The 16,940-nt window shown below is 41.5% G+C and overlaps 1 protein-coding gene across 1 annotated transcript in view; it reads left to right on the top strand.

Annotated features, from left to right (window-relative positions):
• Window positions 1–73: 73 nt before the first annotated feature.
• The window catches only part of PEX3 (peroxisomal biogenesis factor 3), a 42,198-nt gene continuing 25,331 nt past the window's right edge, over window positions 74–16,940 (top strand). Inside the window, exons 1-3 of the mRNA XM_075554446.1 lie at window positions 74–315; window positions 12,713–12,844; window positions 16,805–16,886. Coding sequence (XP_075410561.1) covers window positions 243–315; window positions 12,713–12,844; window positions 16,805–16,886 — 287 coding nt within the window. The 5' untranslated portion in view covers window positions 74–242. The remainder of the gene's footprint in view (window positions 316–12,712; window positions 12,845–16,804; window positions 16,887–16,940) is intronic.

Raw genomic sequence — 16,940 nt, 5'->3', positions numbered from 1 at the left:
TCGGGACGGACGTGCGCGCTCCGAGCGTAGGAGCGTCGGCGGGGGCGGGGGCGCGCACGGCGCAGCTGCTCGCCTGAACTACACGCCCCCTGCCCGCTCGGGTGACTGGCGCCGCGGACCGTCGCCGACGCCTGAGCCCGCCGGGCAGCACGCCGCCGACCCGCCGGGCCTGGTGACGGGGGAACGGTTTCCCGGCGAAGCACCCCGAGCCCCCAGGACCCTCGCAGCCCGGGGGCCTGAAGATGCTGAGCTCCACGTGGAATTTTCTGAAACGTCACAAAAAGAAATGCATTTTCCTGGGCACGGTCCTCGGAGGTGGGTGACAGCTTGCGTGGAAGGCGGGCATTGGGAGGGGGTGAGGGGAGACGAGTCGCTTCCTTTTAAATTAAAGGGAAACTGGGCCCACCCTAGTCAGTCCGTGGGTGTGTGCCCATCATCGGGTGGGGAGCAGGGTGACAGCCCTCCGAGGTTCTTCCCTGCCCTCCAAGCGAGAACTTTCTCGGTGCCCTCTGACCCCTCTCTGCCTCTCACTCTTGTGCCTCCGCCAGTCCTTTCTTGGACGGACCTTGAGGAAACCCACCGCAGTTAAGTGTCCGTGTCAAGACACATGTTTGGTTGTTGTTGTTGTTCTTTTGTTTGGCACCACTTCATTGTGGTTTGCGTGAACACTGGACACGTGGGATTGTTTGGATTTGAATGCTCACCTTTGCTCTCGTGAGAAGGAGCCCTGGTAGGTTAGTGGTTACACCGTGGGCTGCTAACCTCCACGTCGGAAGTTTGAAGCCACCAGGCGCTCTGCGGGAGAGAGATGAGGCTTTCTATCGCAGCAAAGTTACAGGGGCAGTCCTCTGCTGTCCGATAAGATCACTGTCCGTCGGAATCGGCTCAAGGGCAGTGAGCGGTGGAGTTGCTTTTCAGAAGGGGTCTTCACCTCTTTGGGGTGCTTTCAGAACTTGTACATTTAAATACATTAAGGAGCTTTGTGGGGAGCCCTCAGCTGCTAACAAACGGTTACTCAGTGCCAACCCACAGGTGCTCCTTGGGAGAAAGCTGTAGCAGTCGGCTTCTGTAAAGATTGCAAAAACTCTAGGATGGTCTGAGCCACAGTCTCTGGATGGCAATGGCTTTGACCCTTCACAAGAGTTGCACACGATTCTAGTGGTTTCTTAATGCCTACATTTTAAGTGATCCTTAAAGTGTACTTGGATTTTTGAAAACCACTCAGTTGTACTGAAGGACTAGAAGATGTTGCTGTAGACAGACAAAGAAATCAATACTTTAGCTTTTTCTCCCACTCTAGACTACAAATTATGCTAAGAAAATGCTTGAGAGATACGCAGTCTTTGTCAGGATAGTCACAATTGGGGTAAGTGCCCATCTGGCTGACATAGCATGATTGAGAGAGTATTTAGAAATAAATAAGATAAAGATTGAAAAACACATTTTTACTTCATACATGCTCATGTAATAATATGCACATTTGAAGGAGCGAACAAGAAGCCTTGTGAATCAGAGAAGAAGCAAATTGGAAAGCATTAAGCTAGCAAGAATGGACTTTTTAGAACTTGAGTTTTTAAGAACTAGTCGAATCACTAATTATAAGTACATGCTTTAGCCACAGAAATGCTTAGCAATCAAAAATAGAAGTTTCTCAAATATTTTGGTTGCTTTTCTCTCAATATTAGATTCTAAAACAAAACAAACCCACTTAGGTCAAGTCAATTCTGAATTAGAGTAACCCTATAAGATATAGGTTTCCAAACTTATTTGACGTACTACCCCTTTTAAGAAAATAAAAATACTCAAGGCCCTCGCCACCACACCACCCCCAAACCCCACCCTGCCCCAGCAATTTAAAATGTTTGTACCACAGTCCATAATCCAGCCCCACCTCCCCCAGCTTTCCAATCCCCTCAGGGGACAGATAGTATCTCTCACTTTGGGAAACAATGCTATCCATGTAGGTCAAAGTAGAATTATGTCCTAGGCTTTCCAAAGCTCCAGATCTTTACAGAAGGTGAACACCTCCTTTTTTTTAACCCCCCCCAAACGGCAGGGGTTCTCAAGCTGTGGGTCATGACCCCTTTGGGAGTCAAATGACCCTTTCACAGTGGTCACCTAAGACTATCCGAAAACACGTATTTCTGCTGGTTTTAGGACCCTAGACACTGCTCCTCTGCCTCCAGGCGGGCCCTCCCACCTGCAGATGCGCCCAAGTCCGCATACCAGCATGAAGACTCTTACCCATGCTACACCATGCTTCAAGACAAAATTTCATTTATTGTAATTAAAAATATTTCACAATACATGACATTCTTGTGATTAATCACTATGCTTTAATTATGTTCAATTTGTAATAATGAAAATACATCCTACATATCAGATATTTACATGACAATTCCTAACAGTAGCAAAATTATAGTTATGAAGTAGCAATGAAAATAATTTTATGGTTGGGGTCACCAGAACATGAGGAACGGTATTAAAGGGTCGTGGCCTTAGGAAATGTTGAGAAGCACTGTCCTAAGGAGCAGCTTGTGGGTTCAAACTGCTGACCTTTCATTTTGTAGGCCAATGCTTAACCAACCACACCACTGCCCCCAATTTCTAATTGACAGTGCTTTTAGCATCAATAATTCAGATTTGTTCTAAAGATTGATTGTGGTAATGATTGTACAACTCTTCTTGATATGATTGAACTATTGAAATGCATGACATTTGGATTATGTCCCAATAAAATTGTTTATAAATAAACAAATATGCTGCAGTCAGATAAAAAAAAGTCTGAGTTGATTCTTTTGTCATCTTAAGCATTTGAAACAGGTGCCTTATTGATCAAAAAAAGGATAGGCTCAGGTCGATCACAAATCAAAATCGAACACACATATATATATATATTGTTTTTACTTAATTTTTTGTAAACTACTGTATAGATAAATGCATCTTCCGATAACCTCAGCCTCTGATATCTTATGTATATTTACATTGTGCTGAGAATACTGACTCCTTTTGATGAGTAGAGGCTCATGCTATGTTCTACTACTCATCTGCCAGGTTGTCATACCCTGGGCGCTTGTGTGTGCTATGAGGCTGGAAGCTATGCCATCTGCATTTTAACTAACAGCCGAGTCCCACATGGAGCACAGATTTCAGGGGAGCTTCCAGATTAAGACTAGGAAGGGAACACTGAGAACTCCTGAAAAATTAGCCACTGGAAACCTTGTGAATAGCAATAGTGTTGGAAGATGAGCCCCTCAGATTGGAAGCACACGGTGGCTGCAGCAATGGCTGGTTTCCAGCACATTTTTGCTTGCATGCACTATCGGTGATATTGTTCTCTAATTTGAGCATTCTTTTAGGTCACCTTTCTTTGGAATGGGCACAAATATGGATGTCTTAGAGTCAGTTGGCCAAGTCTTCCAAATTTCCTGGCATAGATAGACAAATGAGTGCTTCCAGTTCTACATCAGCTTGTTAAACATATCAATTCCATCAATTCCTGGAACCTTGTTTTTGGCTAACACTTTCAGTGCAGCTTGAACTTCTTCCTTCAGCACCACTGGTTCTTTCTCATAGGCTACCTCCTGAAATAGTGGAATGTCAATTACCGTATATACTCGAGTGTAAGCCAACCCGAATATCAGCCGAGGCACCTAAATTTTACCACAAAATCTGCATTAAAAATGTGCTGAAAAACTCAACGGATACGAATATATATGGTAATTCTTTTTGGTACCGTGACTGTATTCTTCTCTTGATATTTCCTGCATCATTCAATATTTTGTACGTAGAATCTTTCAAGATTGCAATTTGAAGCTTGAATTTTTCTTGAGTTTTTTCCATGTAAGATATGCTTAGAGTGGCCTTCCCTTTAAGTTTTCTAATTCTACATCTTTGCACATTTTTTTATATTTGACTTTGTCTTCTCAAGTTGCCTTTTGAAATTTTATCCAATTCTTTGACTTCATCCTTTCATGGCCCCTGACAACCTTATTCTTGTACTCTCTCCTAAACAGATTTGTTTGGTTTTCTGGAAGTCTGAAATTTTCATTATTCTTCTCGAACACCATAATTCAAATGTATCCTTTCTTCTTTGGTCTGTCTTATTCATTGTCCAACTTTCACCGGTGTGGGAGATCACTGAAGGGAATACCATAGCGTACGTCCAGTTCATCTTAGTCCTCAGAGTTACACCTTTTCTCTTACACCCTTTAAATAGGTTTTTTGAAGTAATTTTGCTGGATGCAATATGCCATTTACTTTCTTGACTGCTGCTTCCATGAGTGTTGATTGTAGATCCAAGTAAACTGAAATCCTTGCCAACCTTGGGCCTTTCTTCTTTTATGGTGATGTCGTCTATTGGTTCAATAGTGAAGACTTGTGATTAAGCACTGGGCTGCTAACCTCAAGGTCAACAGTTTGAAATCACCAGTTGCTTCCTGGGCAAAAAACTGGCCTTTCTACTCCCGACAAAAATTACAGTCTTAGAAGACCACAGGGAAACCCATCCTGTCTTGTAGGGTCGCTGTGGGTCAGCATTGATTCAGTGGCATTGAGTTTAGTTTTTTTGAATGTTAGGTGAGAAATAATCAAAAGGATATGTTCCAGATAAACACAGATGAAGAAGACTAAAAAGGGTTCAGAGGGACAGAAAGAGAAAATAATCTTAGTATTTTTAACCCAAAAAATGTAAGCCTGGAAAGAAAATTAAAAAGTTGACCATGATCTATATTTCTTTGAGTTTCTTATTCTTTCTGCTTCAGGGGAAAAGTCTTGTAACATGTTAGATTTCAGTCACTGTAATTTAAACCAATACATTGAGAGTCTGTGTTGTTGAAGGTAATATAATTGCAGCTACAAGATTTATAGAGATGCTAATCGTTGTTGCTAGTTGCTATAATCTGTTGTGACTCATGGCAACTGCACATGGCACAGAGGAGAGCTACACCAGAGGCTACTTGATTTGTTTCTGGGGTTTTGTTGGGTGGCTTCAAACCACAAACCTTTTGGCTAGCAAGGAAGCATGAACTATCCCATTTATTGGGGGCCCACTATATGCCCTGGTTCTGCTAAGCTTTTTCTTTATAGTGAGGGTGACAATAGGCTAATTATTATCCTCATTCAAAGACCTAGGAATGAGGGCTCAGTGAAACTAAGAATCTTGCCCAGGATCTTAGAATTAGTAACAGGGAAGCTGGAATCTAAACCCAAGTCTGCGTAATAGCAAAGCACATTCTGTTCCTACACTCTATCATGGATTTGTTGGTATGGTAGAAAACAACAACAACAAGGAAACCAATGATGTTTAAAACTCACAGTCATCAAGTCAATGCACACTCTGAACAATCCTATATGTAACTCTTTAGGGGAGTAGAAAGACTCTCTTTCTCCCACAGAGGTGATTTGGAACTGCCGCCCTTTTGGTTAGCAGCCTTATATAGACCCACTATGCCACCAGGGCACCTTATAATTAAAATACAAAACCATAAAAGAACTGAGGTGGGGGTAGCTATACAGATCACAGAGCAGCTGCAGATAGTAAATGCAGTTGCAAAAATAAAAGAAAACAACAACAACTAAAGCAGAAGGATCTCCCAGGAGTGGCACACACTGACCAGCTGGCGCATAGACGAGATGGCCCAGATAAGCTACTCAAAGGAGTTTGGCTGTTCACAGTGGGAAGAACCTTGAGTTGTAACTCTGGGTGGTAGGAATTCCTGCTTCTCTACAGTTTGGATAGATAACTGCCATAGACTAGTTTGTGCAACTTGGCCAGTTACCGGAAGGACTAGACAACTCTTTGTTCTCAAACTCTTCATCTGAGAGCTGTGCTCCTAAAAAATATTAGCCCTTGTTGTCAAGTTGATCTCAACGCCTAGTGACAGTATAGAGCTGCCCATAGGGTTTCCAAGGCTGTGATCTTTCCGGACACAGACTGCCACATCCTCTCCTGAGGACTGTGGGTTCAAACCACTGACCTTTGATTAACTGCCCTTAACCACTGCGCCACCAGTGTTCCATGAAAAATCATTCACGACCGTCAATAGCTTTAAAAAGTCTATCTCTATTAACAATGGCCATATTGGAAATTAAAGCCAATACACGGGAGGAGGAAAGGCAAGGGAGGGGAGATGAAGCAATAGGCTACAGGGTTGACAGGTATTACCGTATATGCTCATGTATAAGCCAAGTTTTTCAGCACATGATAACTAGAGAAAAGATCAACATTACCAAGGACTTCATTTTCTTGTTTTGGGGGCTCTTACAGCTCTTATGACAATCCATACTTACAGCCATTGTGTCAACCACATCTGCACATATGTTGTCATCATCTTTTACAAAACATTTTCTTTCTACTTGAGCCCTTGGTATCAGCTCCTCATTTTTTCCTCCCTGCCCCCATGTCCCCTTGATAATTTATAAATTATTATTTTTCCCCCTATGTCTTATACCAACTGCTGTCTCCTTTCACCCACTTTTCTGCAGTCCATCCCCCTGAGATGGAAGCCATACGTTGATTATCATGACCAGTTCCCTCTTACTTCCCACCCCTTCCCTTCCCTTCCTAATATCGCTGCTCCCCTTATTGGTCCTGATGAGTTTATGTGTTCTGGATTCCCTGTGTTGTGAGCTTTTAGCTGTAACAGTATACATTTTCTGATCTAGCCAGATTTGTAAGATAGAATTGAGATCATAATAGTGTGTTGGGGGCAAGCATTAAAGTACTAGAGGAAGGTTGTGTGTTTCTTCAGTGCTATACTATACCCTGACTGGCTCTTTTCTTCTTTGTGGCCCCTCTGACAGGGGTGTCCAATTGACTACTGATGAGATTTGCATCTCCGCTCTTCCCTTCCCCTCATTCTGATTGATATGATTTTGCTTGTTTTCTTTTGGGTCTTTGATGCCTAATACCCAATCCCATTGATACCTCTTGATCACACAGGCTGGTGTACTTCTTCCATATGGGCTTTGTTGCTTCGCAGCTAGATGGCTGCTTGTTTAACTTCAAGCCTTTAAGACCCTAGACACTATATCTTTTGATAGCCGGGCACCTTCAGTTTTCTTAATCCCATTTGCTTATGCACCCATTTTGTCTTCAGCAATCATGTCAGGGAAGGTGAACGTAGAACAAATTGTTCTTGCATTGAGGGAGTACTTGAGTGGAGGCCCAATCCACTGCTGCTCTTATACTTTATAAATAAATATATGTATTTTCATGTTATTGAGTGTTAGTGGTACCTTGGTGAGCCTGGCTGCCTTCCAAACTGCTATTGAAATCATTAACCTAGTAAAATAGTTGCATTGCAGGGATTTCATCCAGGAAGAGAAGGCTGAGAGGGTTTTTAGAACAACTTTACTTATAACAAGGAAAAAGTATTTTCTTCCAGCAGTATTTTTTCAGCAATGCTTTGAAAGGACTCAAAGCCAAACTGTTCTGGGGATGATGTCCTAGATTCATATATTCTGTTCATCTGCATATTACTCAAATGTATAGTTCATCCAGTATCTTGAACACTTCGAGGTTAATTTAGGAAAAATCACATCTGACATTTATTACGCAGAAATCAACAGGTTTTTATTATTCAAAAATAAGATCTTAGTGGCCAAAAACCATGAAAGCTCATATAACCCAGCTTTCATTTTTGGATGAGGAAATTTAGACCTAGAGAGAGGAAGAGACTTGATCAGTGTCACTTACCTTGTTTGTTCCCAATCATCAATATATTCTATATTCCTGGTCAGAATTCAGCCTAATAGTCAGGTGCACACAGCCCTGAACTCCTGTGTTAACTAGTCCAGTCTCTGCCTCATCTCTTCTAGGGAGCCACCCTGAGGAAGTGAGAATGGATGAGAGCCTGCATGAGTACATGGTGGATAGGAACTTCTTTCTGTATAACTCAAGACAAATATTCATTGTGGGGTTTAGGCTTAATTCATTTTTTCTGTTCTTTAATTGGAATATACTACATTTTTCTAAACACAACAGTTCCTGTTTGGGTTTTTTTTTTAATTAAACACTTTTGCGCCTCTGATGAGAGTGGTAGTCCTTGCCCCCAGGGAATTGCACTTTACCAATCAGCGTTGTTCAGGTTTCAGAAAAAGTCCTAGCTATGCAAAGGGTGTTATTTCTGTATGAAATATAAATTTGAGCAATACTTTTACATATAATTTAGTTTTCTAGTTGTGTAAAGTAAGATAGAAGTTATTCATTTTGCACTAGCTCTGAATGATATGTTATTCTCTGCCAAGGGCTACCTTTGTGAAAGTTTCTGCATCCTTTTGGGACGTAGGATGAATTACCAAAAAAAAAAAAAAAAAAACGAGAGAGAAAGAGAGGTAAAGCCACTTGAAATTATACTTGTTCTTTAAACATAATCATCACACTTTTACTTACATAGGAACATAGCCCCAAATCATGTGTATCTCTAGGTAATCAAGGCGCCCTGGAGGCCTTGTGGTTAAACATTGAGCTGCTAAATGCAAAGTGGTGGTTCGAAACCACCACCTGCTTCTGGGGGAAAAGAAGAGGCTTTCCACTCATGTAAAGAATTAAACCCAAGCAACTCACTGCCATCCAGTCCAGGCTGACTCAGGGCGACCCTCTAGGACAGGGTGGAACTGCCCTGTGGGTTTCCGAGGCCGCAGCGGCCAGCAGTAGATAGCGTTGTTGTTCCCCTGCGAGCGCTGGGCTTTCCACCGGCAGACTTGAGGATAGCAGCTCAAAGCATAAGCACTGCGCCACGGGGCAGTCTCAGGAACCCACAGGGGACTTCCACCCTGTCCCTTCTGGCCACTGTCAGTCAGCATCATCTCAGTGATAGTGCATTTGGTTTGTAGCACACACCCTTTTCCTAAACTATTAGGTTTGAGACTATATAGCATCTCACCAAGTAATCCATCCTGACTTTATTGATGAAAATAATTCAGAACATGTTTTTTTTTTGCAGCCCCTAGAGGGCTGCCCTTTTGCTACCAGCAAACAGGTCAAACCCAGGTAATTGGACATGCCGATTTCTTAGGTTCTTTTTAGTTGACACCGGGAGCCACGAATGGTTGAAAGTAGGTAAGGGTTATCAACTGCCTTGCAACCTTCCTTTGAGTTCTAAATGAAACCACATCCTGCCACACATAAGAGTATCTATTATCAACCAGATCAAACAGTTGTGCAACCTGTTCTGTAAGCTCAGTTAAGTCTCAGGACGCTGTGCTTCTGTGGAGCTGCAAGGGAACCGTGCATAAAGAGTCGCCTGAAGCAAAGGCAGCAGGATTCCAGTGGTCACATCTAGCTGGCCGCCTAGATAGCTCATTTACCCGTAGCAGCTAAAGACTCAGAGTTAACCATTCCTGAGGTAAAGTGTATTATAAAGATTCTTCTATTTTGGTTCATCGGCATGTTAGTAAAATGTTAATCAAGTATCTTGAACACTCCTAATTTAATCTATGAAAAGCCATGTCTGGCATTCATTACGCAGAAGTCAGTAATGTGATACTGATCAGAAATGAGCTGAAGCCTTTCTGTCTGGAAATATGGCTTTGATCATCTGTTAACTAACCAAGCACTTAGGTGTGTTAATATTTCCAGGTCAGCCAACTAATTGCCCCTAAAGTATAGACCCAAATGCCCACATTTAGATTACCCTGGTGTACACGGAACGGTTTCCGCGTGGATCAGACTGCATGACCACCTGTTTTTATACGTTGGGGCTGTAACCTGGGTAACCGGGGCTTTCTTTACCTTCTGCCTTCCTCTCCACTTGAGTTACTGGTTTTTAATCGTTTCAGTTGTTCTCGCCTCCTTTCCTCAGGAACATCTTCTAACACGTGAATGAAGACACAAGTGTCTGCCTGACTTCCTTTCTTTCGCTTCTAGTTTAAATAATGTATCTTATATTTAAAAAAAAACATGTTCATCGAAGAAATTATTAAAAATATATAAAGAAATAAACACAGGGTGGGGGAATCACTTGCTATCCCACCATTTAACAATGATCATTATTTATGAGAGAAGTGAAAACTTATCTATTTTTCTGCATATCTATTTACATTAAAGCACAAAACCTTGAAGATCTTATTTTATCATCTAACACATGATATTTGGTATGACAGACAGTTCCCTGACTTATCAACTATTAAACCATGTGGTTTATAATACCTGCATCAACTTGACACCTTTATACAACTCTTTAGCCATATATAATTTTAAAACAAGACATTAATAAAATAATATCTGTACCTAAGAGGATAAAGCTAAAATACATACAGTTCAGTATGTGCCAGCCCCATTTAGACATAATATTCTAGAAGTGAACAAAACAACAATATTCTATGCCTACGCTTGCAGTTAACTGAACACCTAGACCCGACTCCTATAATCCTGTGAATATATTCCCCCACCTATGAACGTCTGTAAGCCAGCCACTTCATGCCTTTATCCTCCCATTTTGAGTATCCAATTTCTATTCTTCCCACTTACATCAACCCAGTACTCTGAGGAAATAATCATATTCTTTGATGTCAAGAATCTTCATTCCAGTTGGAATTTTGTGAGTCTGCATCCATAAGCAAAATCAAATCAGGATAGGCCGTCCATAAAGTCAGCAGTACTATGTGTCAATTCAGAGGCTCAAATATCCTCTCTTCCTCTGGCCGGGTTCTGGTCACCTCAATATGGGCCACCTCGCTTAGTCTCACCAGGGTGCCCACTGACTGCCTTGCCTTTCAACCATGTGCCTCATCACAAATTCTCAACAACTCTAGCCCCCTTTTGCTAGGTCAGGAACTTCAGACCAGTCAACCCACTCTCATCTTCTCTAGTCCCTGTGAACCAGATCCATGAGTGTCAATGGTAAGTCAACGTATCTTTTTATTGCTGTGTTTTTCTCTCTTCCACTCAACAAGTGGATCCAGGTGGTCACCTAGCAATCATTTCAGCCTGCCAAGAGCTCCAAATTTTTCCAGCCTCAGGCACAAACCACTAGTTGAAAATTCAAGAAACCAGAGTTCCCTTTTACTTCAGTCAGTCAGAAGCCCCCTAGGCAAGTATCTCTCAGAATGCAAATATCCTGAGTACTCCAAAGCACTGGGTGGGGCTTATGCTTTCAGAGCCTTCTTTGTAAGCTATCCTAACCCATTTAAAGATTCTAATTAATGGCGGAAGGCAAGTGGGCTTACAAGCTCTCTATTTTCATACTCCTCAATAATCATTTCTATCAATCACTGTATTAATAACAAAAGAAAACTGTATATACCTAGTAGAGCCAGATCCTAAACTCAAATCTTAACGCCAGTCAAGTTTAATCCTTAGCTATCTTATTTAAGCTTTATCTTAACTATTCTACTGCTACACAGTATGACCTGACTGAATCGAGTGAGGGCCAAGGCCTATTTGCAGCCATTTTGACCTTCTGTCAGCCATTTTCACTAAGCAGCATGGTCTCTGAGAAAAAGTTCAAAGAGGAATTTCTCCTCCTGAGTTCAAAATATACATGAATCACATTCATTTCACCATTTCAAAAAGGAATAACCAAAGGAAATAATCAAAAACTTTAATTTCCCATATTCTAGAAAACAACCCAGTAAACTGCCTGGTCATATCTGACCTTTGACTAGCCAAAAAAAGAGAAACTACTATCAGGGAGAGGTCAAACAAGGATCCACCCTCCATCTTCATGATTTGTTTCTTTAGTACCCCACTCCTGGTACCATAATGTGTTGGTCTCATTAGACTCAAGAAATAAATTCATTGGTACTTACATATGGATAAGAGAGAACTTTATATCAAAGAATAATTGTATATTAAGAAAGTGTCCCATACCGGTCCATAAATTCCTCTTCAGACTCATGCAACACATGCAATGATTCCAAATGCAGGAAAATCACTGGCCAGTGGATGGAAAGTCCTGTGGATCCAGTGGTGGTAGAAGCATCTCAGCACTGGCATGGGTCTCCATGTGACTCCTCCCAGCTCCAGGGTTTGGCTGCCATCGGCATAGCTCCATGTGGCTTGTCAGTAGGAAGACAACGCAGAGAGGTGTGTCTCGCCTCCAGGGAGGAAAACAGGAGTTCCCAGAATCCTCAGGAGAAGGCCTTGCCCACACAGAGACATGATTGGCTATGGCCTGATTGATAGGCTAGACTCCACTCCATCCCTTCACTCAAATTAACAGGAGAGTGTGTAACAAACTGCATAGGAATTTACTACATGTCTAGGCCATAATTTATTTAAGCAATTTCTTATGCTGGTCCTGCTCATTCTTAAAAATAATGCCAGACGGATTCCTTTCCTTCCGGTCCAGTTTCTGTTTGCCCATCATTCCCTTTGCTGTGGACTTGTGATGCCGCTCCCTTTTTCCTTATTGTTGTTGTTCTTCTTCTTCTTAGGAAAAAAACAACAAGTTCAGTACCATAGAGTCAATTCTGACTCATAGTGACAATGTTAAGGCAGGGTAGAACTGCCCTTGCAAGTTTCCAAGACTATAAGTAAATCTTTATGGGAATCGAAAGCCTCGTCTATGTCCTGAGGTTCAGCTGATGGTTTTGAACTGCTGACTTTTCGGTTAGCAGCCCAATGAATACGCCTCCTTTTTTAGGTAACTTTTAAGCTTTTCATTAGCATAAGCCTTATCATTGGATACAGCAAATTAAACATACTACTTGGCATCCGTAACACTTAGTGGGATTAATGTACTAACGTGTTTCATATTGATTTTAGGAGTATATATCCTGGGAAAATATGGGCAGAAGAAAATCAGAGAAATACAAGAAAGGGAGGCTGCAGAATACATTGCTCAAGCAAGACGACAATATCATTTTGAGAGTAACCAGAGGACGTGTAATATGACCGGTAAGACAAAGAAATCTTACACATTTCTATCTCTCCTTGTTATTTGCCTGGATTTGCATACCTCCTGGATCACCTTTGTAGAAAAAGACAAAGAACAAATGGTAAACCTAGCAAGTACTTACATTCATTAACTGAAATACATCATTTTAATAGTGATTTCTAAAATAAACTTAATATTAAATGCTTGTTCATCATTTTATTTATTTACTTTGCAGGTAGTTGTGCTTAGCACTGTGAAAACAAGAAGTGAACAATTAAGACAAAATCCCTGAGCTTTGGAGATTTTAGTCTAGTGAGAGAAAAAGATGACACACACAGATATGTAACTTTTGGCAATCATGACTGACACAGGGAAATAAAGCCGATGGGACAACCAATAGTTAGGTCTCTTTGAGGAGGTGACATTCGAAGAAAAGTAAGCTCAGCACATTCTAGATGCACCGGAGAGGCTGCTGAGGCCAGTGGCGTGAACAAAGGGAGAGTGGTGACTTGCAGACACTGGCCTGGTCGCAGTGGGCCTGGTCTCGGTGATCTCCAACACAAGCACAACTCACCAGCCAGTGAGCAATGCAGACCACAGTGACCCAGTGCCGCTCTAACAGCGAACACAGGAGGGTGCCTTGAACAGGCACACGAGAGAAATCTAAATGCGGAGTGTGGTTGTGGAGGCAGACTTTCTCTTTGTCTCTCTGTTGGCTCTGGAGGGGTGTCCTGCTGTTTTTGGAGTTTCTGCTCCTGGACGATCATGCAGCTTGATGCCTCTCATCCCCTTCTCTGCCCCTTTTGCTTGCTTCTTTAATCTCCTTTACAGGCAGTACCCAGAATACGAATGAGTTCTGTTCCTAAGGCTGTCTATAAGTTGAATTTGTACATAAGTTGGAAATATTAGGTGCAGATCAAATCTAACATACCGTATATACTCGTGTATAATCCGAGTTTTTTCAGCACATTTTTAATGCAGTTTTGTGGTGAAATTAGGTGCCTCGGCTGATATTCGGGTCAGCTTATACTCGATTGTAAACAGTACCTAGTATATACGAGTAATATACCTTTCTACATATAAAAAGCATTTAATAAACATTTTCAGATACAGTATAGCATCTTTAGCTGTCATTGAGGCAGTTCTGACTTATAGCAGTCCTATAGTCAGCACTGCCCCTGTGGGGTTTCAAGACTGTTCACAGGAAGAAAACACTTTATCTTCCTCCTACAGGGGCACGAGTGGTTTCAAACTGCCAACTTCACAGTTAGCATCTTAACGCATAGACTACTAAGTCATCCCACAGAGCTGGAAACCTACTGTAAGAATGGCCCTAAAGGTATATCATATATGATGTATATGCCAAGAAAACTATTTTTTTAAATGGTCCTACAGATGACCCCTTCAGGACCAGTGGTGTGATTGGCGATACTGGGAGGGTGGAGGGAGGGTGGGTTGGAAAGGGGGAACCGATTACAATGATCTACATGTGACCTCCTCCCTGGGGACGGACAACAGAAAAGGGAGTGAAGGGAGACCTCAGAGCAAGATATGACAAAATAATAATTTATAAATTATCAAGGGTTCATGGAGGAGGGGCAAGCGGGGAGGGAGGGGAAAAATGAGGCGCTGATGCCAGGGCCTTAAGTGGAGAGCAAATGTTCTGAGAATGATGAGGGCAATGAGTATATAAATGTGCTCTACACAATTGATGTCTGTATGGACTGTGGTAGGAGTTGTATGAGCCCCTAATAAAATGATTTTTAAAATGGCCCTAATTCTGCCTGCCCGTAATTTGAAGGGCACATGTTCCACTTCGTGTGACTCCCTGAAGAACCAGTTCTCAGTCCTTGTCAGAGCTGCTCTGCTTTATTATTTAAAGCTTGGTGCTTTCTCTAACAGGTTCCTTAATAACAATTGATTTTGAAAGTTTTTATAAAGGTAGGTTTTCCATGACCTAGTTTAGAAGTAGAATTCTCTTTCAGATGAAAGGGCTCTATTATTGGTTAATACGCCTCATTTTCTAGATCAAGAGATTCAGAGGAAAGTTAGCTAAAGGAAGACATGAATGCTATTGTCCACTATTTCTACAGGCAGAACATATTTGTTCAGTATTAGTAGAGATGGCTAGTAGGAAAGAGTAGTCTTGTCTTTGCCTGAATAGTCGGAAATGGAAAGTAAACTGTTATCTCTCGGGAGAATTATGGAAGTATCCTATCAAACTATATCATTACATTATATAATCCTTAAATTACTATGGATTACATAATCCCTACTATGTCCACTTTCTGAATGCAAGGACTCTAATCTTTGCTTTTCCTTGTGAGATAACTTTGTGTTTGGGCTAGATATACACTAAGTACACTAACTCCTATGTCATCTCTTGCCATTGGCTCTGAACTGCTCCTCTATTATGGAGTGGTCTACATAATAGCACTCACTGCCAGCAAGTCAATGCTGATTCATAGAGACCCTATAGGGCAGGATAGAACTGGCCCTGTGAGTGAGATTATAACTCTTTATGAGAGTAGAACACCCCATCATTCTCTGACGGAGCAGCTGGTGGTTTCGAACTGCTGACCTTGTAGATAGATTGCAGCCCAGGGGCTTCCCACTATGCCACCAGGGCTCCTCTAAATAACATAGGTAGTTTAAACCTAAGACTTGTGCCAATTCACTCAACCCACAGAGTGTAACATTGAACAGATGTCTACATTAGGCTACCAACCCACCCACTCACTGCCATCTAGTTAATTCTTGCTCATAGTAACCCTATAGGACAGAATATGATTGCACTACAGGGTTTCCAAACTGTAAATCTTCATGTGAACAGATGTCCGCATCTTTATCCTGTGGAGTAGCTGGTGGGTTTGAACTACTGGTCCTGAGGTTAGTAACCCAATGATTAACCCTCCGATTTTGCAATGAATAGACAAGTTGGGTCAAGAACTAGGAATCATCCACAAAAATTTTCCTGTTCACAGTGTGGTGTTTCTGATCTTTGAATATGCTTTCATTTTGTTATTGTTACTAATTTAGTGTTAAGAACGTCTTTTCAATTTATAGGTGCATTTCTATTTTGATACCCTGTATAGAGCCAATAAATAAAGGAACTCCTACAAGTTACACAGGAGGTGTGAGGTGTAGGTGTTTTGGTGGTACAGTGGGTTACGTGCTGGGCTGCTAACCGCAATGTCAGCAGTTCAAACCCACCAGCTGCTCCACGGGAGAAAAGCACGGTTTTCTCTCAGTTAAAGATTTAGTCTTGGAAACCCAAAGGAGCAACACTGCTTTGTCCTATAGAGTTTCTCTGAATCAGAAGTCGATGCCAGTGGGCTTATAAATTGCACACATTTTTATATTTTAATAAGACATTCCGTTGTGTCTGCACATTATTCCCAGGAGTTAATGGCATGCAGTAGCCATTAGCAAAACCAGAATTAGAACTCTGCAGTTCTTAAATCCTAGCCTGGTAGACTTTTTATCTTGGTTGTAATAATGCTTGTTGCTTTGTGGTTTTTAAGCAATAGCCTTTTTCTAAAATTAGAAACAAAATAGGAATCAAAGGGAAAAGCTAAGAAAGACATTGGTTTTGATCATTTTCATTAGATAACAAATAAATATTTATGGTAAGGAAATTGGAGAAAATGGGCGTGGGAAAGACCATTTATAATCTATAATTCAAAGATCGCTACTTTTAATACTTGGGAATAACCTTTTCCAATGTTTTTTCTGTTGTGTAATTGTTCATACCCTGTTCACACTGTGTACTATAATTTTGCTCATTTTACATAAGTAGATAATTTATTCATCTAAAGTAATTTGTATTAATAATAATAATTTGAATTCTCTGGCCCTGACCTTCTCTCCCAACTCTTGTCAGTTGCTGATTTTATCTTTTAGTGTAAAGCACAGTGTGTTGATTTCTCAGTGGGGACAGTGACAGGCCTGTGACCCCCTTTATTTTCTCTCTGTTACAGTGCTTTCCATGCTCCCAGCATTGAGAGAGGCCCTAATGCAGCAACTCAATTCTGAGAGCCTCACCGCTCTGCTGAAAAACAGGTAAACACATGCGGCAGCAATTTTCCTTTACCCAGTGCGCGTCAGGCTTCTTTA

Source organism: Tenrec ecaudatus, chromosome 7 (genome assembly GCF_050624435.1).
Source record: "Tenrec ecaudatus isolate mTenEca1 chromosome 7, mTenEca1.hap1, whole genome shotgun sequence".
NCBI classification, from domain to species: Eukaryota; Metazoa; Chordata; class Mammalia; order Afrosoricida; family Tenrecidae; genus Tenrec; species Tenrec ecaudatus.
The sequence above is the reverse complement of the archived record's forward strand: the minus strand, read 5'-3'. Positions and strand labels throughout refer to the sequence as shown.